General features: G+C 39.6%; 1 protein-coding gene across 1 annotated transcript; it reads right to left on the minus strand.

Moving 5' to 3' along the window:
* Positions 1 to 434: 434 nt before the first annotated feature.
* On the minus strand, positions 435 to 3,344 carry LOC115924112. Its single transcript, XM_030985888.1, has 5 exons — positions 3,114 to 3,344; positions 2,750 to 2,871; positions 2,104 to 2,374; positions 927 to 1,171; positions 435 to 548 (listed from the first exon to the last, which is right to left on the minus strand). The coding sequence occupies exons 1-3, from the start codon at positions 3,227 to 3,229 to the stop codon at positions 2,115 to 2,117; spliced, it is 498 nt and encodes a 165-aa protein (XP_030841748.1). The 5' UTR covers positions 3,230 to 3,344; the 3' UTR covers positions 435 to 548; positions 927 to 1,171; positions 2,104 to 2,114.
* Between the last annotated feature and the right edge of the window lie 3,437 nt (positions 3,345 to 6,781).

Consider the following 6,781-nt stretch of genomic DNA (forward strand, 5'->3'; position numbering starts at 1 on the left):
AAATACTGGATACATGCTCATGTTCAAATATTCATTTTTATTTCATGCACCATTGATATTTCATGATACACAGGTAAAGTTGTCTCTAAATGGAGATAAAGGACATTCACGTGACCCCTCCACTTTAAGGATCATGTTGGGTCTCTTCATGTTCAGATATTCAGTGGATATTTCGTGCTAATTACGAACTGGGTAATTGGACAACTCCTGCCAAGTGTAACTCTTACAACAAGATACAATTTGAAATATCAGTACAACTGCTTTTATAAGAGGGATGATTGCAAAACCCGATAACTAAGACTTACAAAAGAAGACAACTTCTGAATCCTTTGTTAAAACAATATAATGTAATATAATAATTTCAAAAAGATTTTCGACCAAATATTCACAACTTAGTAACCAACGTGTCAAACTCATAGATATACATACTCCCATTAGGAGGTATGGGGGTAAACAGATCTGGTGAATAGGAACATATTGTCACAAGGTAGACATTGAAATACCTGCATACCTACGACGTGTGTGCGCGTCCCACGGTGAGGCCTGATCTGTGGAATAAAGAGATGAACAGAATGCTGTATTAGGCATCTCAAACTCAAAGACAAATTATGACATTTTGTTAGGTATAGTATATAGCAAGTTTATACATTCATTTCAAAATAAGATTTATTTCAATATTTGTTCAAGATACTTGGAATTTCCAAGTATCTTGAACAAATATTAAAATATTTTTCACCTTTCGGCCCTACATTTACTAATTATAAAATAAAGGAAACATAGCAGTTGCATACTCTCCAAAATGATGAGGACATATGCAAACAGAAGCAAACATGAAGACCCACCATGTACTGCTAGAATGTTATAAAGAACTAATTACTATTTCAAACATACACTGTATGAAGCCTAATAATGAATAATACACATACCTTCTTGGAAATAATTTACAGGCGGTCAAAGAAAGAGAATGGCCTCCGGCGTCTACCCCGACTGACCACACCCAGTCTTTCTTGACCACGATAGTGCAGCGGGCCTTGTTTGAGTGACCATGCACTACCCGTCTCGGCTTCCTCCCTACTATTCCTATAGCAAGGCGTTTACGTCCCGAGAACCTCAGCAGTGTTCGACCCAGTATCCCCCCTCGGTCTCCCCCCTGCTGCTTCTGCGAATCAGTCTGTAGGAAAGAAGAACAAATTGAGTTTTAAAAAAAATCATTCATACTAAAAGTGGAAGTCCACCCTGATATCAAGTTGGTTGTAATTAAATCATAAAAATGAGATAAACAAAGTAGTGCAATATCAAATTAAAAATATGAAAGTTATGAATGTGTTAAGCTGTCATCATGTAAGCTCCTCTCCTACTTGCTCTATACAGATATATATATTTTTTTAATTCTCTTAGTTATTGATGACGAAATAGAAACGTTTCATACAGGGGTTGTATAAAACCAAATTTGCAATGATTATACTTAGGGTTAATATATGATTGAAACATTTCTTAAGTGAAAATATACGTTTTTAGGATTTTGGGGGAAAGGACACCGGGAGGCGGGCTCACGTCACGTGAAACGTCAGAATCGCCAATTGTGTTTGATTGCTTGCTCCCATAATAACTTTCTTATTTTCAATCGATTTAATATGCTCAAACTTTCACTGGACTGTTTCTCTCATTTATCTGCTTCTATTAAAACCAACTTAATATCAGGGAGTACATACATCCCCTTTAATTTCATTATGAGCCAGATCTTTGGTTGCATACTTCTTTTTAACGTACTTAACAACAGAATATGCATTCAGTTTAATTCATTTTCAGAACCCCCTATATATAAGTGGCAAATAACATGTTGCTGTTAAGGCCCTTTAGGGATCGATGATAAAAAAAACATTGAAACCACCTCGGCTCACTTTGTTTCAACTAAAGATAAACAGTTGCTGCTATGTTGGTAAAGTTTGGGCAGATTCACAAGTCTTCAAATTTGAGATCTTTTGTTTAGGTACATAATTATACTTTGAATACATTGTATGCTCGTCTATTTTGGGGGGAGGGGGGGGGTATTGTTATAATTATAAAAATAGGCGAGCGTAGAAATAAAGTAATTTTACTTACCCAGGCTATTATCACACATTGCCTCGCCTCGCGGCAATCCGGGCCGACCTCCGCAGGTTCTGGTTTGCCCGATTGGCGGCACGACGTTGCTCTCTCTCAGCGGCGAGTTGAACAGCGGCGGCAGCTGCGATCTCTCGCTCTACCAGACGCGGTGACCTGCGTCTCGGGTGGAGTTGCTCACGCTCCTCCGCCCTCCTACGCTGTTCATCCTGCTGTTGGCGATTAGCAGAAACGACCTCCGCACGACCGTTCTCGCGATGCAACTTGTTGACTGTATAAACCAAGCAAAATATAAATGGTTAGGATGTGCTTCATGGCATTTCACAGATGACATTAAAATACACGATTCTCCATTGATATTTGTTATATAGATCTACTCCCTAAAAAAAGGCCAAATGGTGGCCCAACTCCTTAACCTGTCACAGTACAAAACGTACACTTTGAATGATCCATCAACTTACATACTTATAAGTTACAGCTATAGGGGCAGTGTAATTAGTCTCAAAATATTTTCGTCATGAATCAATATTCACGATTCTATACATACTATTTTTAACCAGTAAAGGTCTAGGGTCCACAAGACTGTCTTTTAAACAATTGAGAAGTAACAGTAATTTTGAGAGGTTTACTTTGAATAAATACATACCGTGTTGCGTGCAGTAGAGTTCAACGGCGTTTTCGTCTAGCGTGTGACGTCCACGCCGGCTGCAACGTCTGCCATTCCCATGAAGCCCAGTATGTGCAGAGCACTGGACCTCGGCTGGCTGTCTGTAATACAGGAAACATACAACAAGGACATATTACTACTAGATTGCCAATAATAAGAGATTGCAAATAATTATAAAGTGCACATGTTACAATTTTTTAACACTTTTGATTAGGTAATTTGACAAAGGATGACTCTAAAGAAACCTATGTCAACCCATTTAGGGGTCATTATACTTCTTGAATGTATAATCAACTATGGTTGGTAAATTGGGTTTTAATTTAGGAGATTATTGTGTACTTACTGACGGTGTTGCCAGCACTCTCCTTCAATTCCTAAGGCTAGGGGTACCTTCCTCAAACAACGCGTACCCTTCTGGGTATACTCCACGCAGTTATCGTTGTACCGGTTAGCAATCATTATGACACTAAGCAATACGACGACGACGAATTCAATTACGAAGCAAAAACTAAGTAAAAATCTCCAAGCGACTTGTCTAAGACAGAATCTAGCAGAGACAGGCAGATTTCTAGCTCCTCATCTTACACGAAACCTAAAATTCGATTTGCGCGGGCGGTTTCTTTGAATGCATCACGTGATTTGAGCAGACGAACGAATCACATTCACCCAAGACAAAGGCATTTAATAATGGCAACGGGTTCCAAAAATATACTGGTGATAACTGTCATGCTATTGAGCCCACCGTGCTAAAATCTATTGTCATGCTAATATAATGTTGGAATTCCAGCGAACCTCGTACTTTCTATCGTCTGATTTGTAGAGGAATTGCTTGAAGCTATCGTCTTCAGCTGTTGATTGATAGAGCATTATAAGGTTATTCATGTACTGGACATACTATTGTGCTCCTGCATTGGTGATCAGTAGAGTGTGCCCCGTATGACGTGAACGCCTTTCTTTCATTTTGATGGACACGCAACAATAAACCTGCAAACAAAATCGATGTCAGAGGCAGGCACGTAGCCACGGAGGGAGGGGGGGGGGCATTTGCCCCCCAATTTTTTTCTCCAAGAACGGTTGACATTTTTAGACACCTTTTTTTAACCTCGATCGATTACATGTTCATGTATGTGCCCCCCCCCCAAACAAAAAACAAAAAACATCAAACTCTGGCTACGTGCCTGGTCAGAGGAGACAGTTAGAAGGAAAAGAAGAAGAAAGTGAGGAAAGTGTGATAAATATTTCTTTTTTTTATATCACTAAAATCGTCAAACAATCAGACCGCATAATAGACTTACATGTATTTCCCCTATTTCGTCAATGTGTACAATCTGTTGAATTGGAATGTTGTATTGATTTGCCATGAGACAAACACAGATTCACCCTTCTATAATCACCCAAACATCACATCACCTGTGTTTTCTACCCAGTCCGGATTCTACCAATAGACCAATTTGTAATTAACACATGGTACGAGTTTAAATGACCCCAATTTCTAACAGATTTTGGAGATGGCGCTTTTTTGATTTGAGAATAATCGCTGCTAATGTGATAGCGGTGCGTTACGATTCCCCCTTTTGAAAATAATACTTTCACTTGTGTAGGTACCATGCATGTCATGGAATTCACTTTTGATTACGTAATTTCCATGACCTCTATCTGTTGTAGATCGTAGGCTATCATCAAAATAACTGCATACAAACCAGGAAGCTGTAATGAATGGAGACTCCGTCTCGAAAGAATTTCCCGAGGAAAAAATATTCAAGATTAACTTGGCTTAACAAAAAGAAATGTAACCCTCTCCAGCCATCAAATCCATCTACAGCTGTCCTTATCAATGCACAGTTTCCCTCTAGTATTCCAAATATTACGAAATGTTACGCAACGCCGTCTGCTTCCCGAAGTTCTCTATTCACTCGGTCGTAAAAATATGCAGGCATCGAGCTTTGAAGACATGCGTGGCACCGACAAATTAGGTCATGTTCAGTGAAGATGTATTTAGCTATAACATATAAAATACAGAATTCCCGACATATGACCAATGAAACTTCATTTTGGTTATCAAATGTTTTTTTCGTGCTGGGATAGCTCTACTGAAGACGAAACCATTTCAACCAGCAAAATCGACCAAGGAAATCGTGAGTTGGAGCGAATGTAAGGTTTTCATCATCAGGATTTTCTCATCTAATTATTGACATTTTCCGAAAATTTCCGAAATTTGTATATAGCTAGGAAGGTAGTCCAAAGGTTTATCTCCCTAAAGAACTAAATGAAATTGTGTTATATGTTTGCGCATTTGTTGGACGATGGTTAGAAGTTGTCAATTCATCACCACTTTTCACCCCAAGTACGGGCCGGCAACGCATAAGCCGCCGTGCTCGCTGGCCTGGACTGTTGGTGGAACGGGAGGACTTAGAGCCACTAGGGAGCTGTATGGTCTCGGAGAGGGATTAAGGGGATTACGGTAGGGGAAACAAAAGACGCGCGGTGCCACGGATGGCTTCAAAGGGACCTCTTGGACGGGATCTCCATTCATTACAGCTTCCTGATACAAACATACAAAACAAGCCCCGCGAAACGTTTTAAAAAATGTGGGGGGGGGGGGCTAAAGTATTTACGATTAGGTAAGTTCAAGTTCATTTTATTCAAAACCACACAAAACATGATACGATCTTTTAACTAAAAAAGAGACTGGTAATAGTACATTAATCATCATATATTAACTTGATCACATCATAAAATAACAAGTTTTAGCACCCCTTTACAAGTTAAGCTTGTGAGCGGGGCCCTATATAGTCAACAAAAATACATTAACAATAAGGTGAACAAATAGAATGTAACGTAACTGTATATACAAGGGATGAAATTACTAAGCTATAGAATGTAGAAAACACACACACATACACACACACACACGAACAAACAACAAACACACACATACCCAAACACATGTACATAAATTTATACATGCATACATACACAGATCCAGGATTTCTTAGGGGGGGGGGCCCAAATTTAAAATTATGCGAGCCAAATATTGGTACGTAATGGTGACCAGCATTGGCGTAATGGGGGGGGGGGGGGCAGGGAGGGGCGATTTCCCCCTCCCTCCTCCGCAAAGCGCCGAAACTTTGAAGTTTCATTAAATTATTAGAGAAAGAAGACGATTCGTTGTACCGTTCTCGAAAATAATCCTCGTCTGAATTCAGTCCCCCCCCCCCCCTCCCCCTCCCTCCCGCGCAAAGCGCGGAAGCTTTTGCGTTTCATTAAATCATTAGAGAAAGAAGACGATTCGTTGTACCGTTCTCGACTTTTAATCCTTATCTGAATTCAGTTTTTCCCTTCCCCCCTCCCGCGCAAAGCGCGGAAGCTTTTACGTTTCATTAAATCATTAGAGAAAGAAGACGATTCGTTGTACCGTTCTCGACTTTTAATCCTCATCTGAATTCAGTTTTTCCCTTCCCCCACCCGCGCGAAGCGCGGAAGATTTTACGTTTCATTAAATCATTAGAGAAAGAAGACGATTCGTTGTACCGTTCTCGACATTTAATCCTCATCTGAATTCAGTTTTTCCCTTCCCCCCTCCCGCGCGAAGCGCGGAAGCTTTTACGTTTCATTAAATCATTAGAGAAAGAAGACGATTCGTTGTAACCCGTATTATTTCAAATGCAAGAAAATATGATCATGTGTCTCCCTTGTTAAAACAACTACACTGGTTACCTGTTCATAAGAGAATAATCTATAAAGTTTCACTATTTGTTTATAAATCCATGTATAACCTTATCCCATCCTATATTTCTAGTCTGTTTTGTCCCATCCAGCAATCAAGATATCCATTACGTTCAAGGTCAGACCCCCTTCTTCTGCAAATCCCCCGCATCAATTCAAAGAAGGGTCAACAAAATATAATTTTTTCTGGTCCCACTATTTGGAATAGTCTCCCTTTAAGCATTCGTTCTTGCACCTCAGTCGCATTATTTAAGAAACATTTAAAAACCCATTTGTTTTCTTTGT

The sequence above is a fragment of the Strongylocentrotus purpuratus genome, unplaced genomic scaffold (genome assembly GCF_000002235.5).
Source record: "Strongylocentrotus purpuratus isolate Spur 01 unplaced genomic scaffold, Spur_5.0 spur5_contig_837, whole genome shotgun sequence".
In the NCBI taxonomy this organism is placed as follows: Eukaryota; Metazoa; Echinodermata; class Echinoidea; order Camarodonta; family Strongylocentrotidae; genus Strongylocentrotus; species Strongylocentrotus purpuratus.

Excerpts from the sequence above, each read along its gene's own strand:
- LOC115924112 (XM_030985888.1), bottom strand. The coding sequence starts at position 3,229 with ATGATTGCTAACCGGTACAACGATAACTGCGTGGAGTATACCCAGAAG. Across the intron at positions 2,872-3,113 it reads GAGTGCTGGCAACACCGTCA|ACAGCCAGCCGAGGTCCAGT; the intron begins GTAAGTACACAA and ends CCTGTATTACAG. Across the intron at positions 2,375-2,749 it reads ACTCTACTGCACGCAACACG|TCAACAAGTTGCATCGCGAG; the intron begins GTATGTATTTAT and ends TGGTTTATACAG.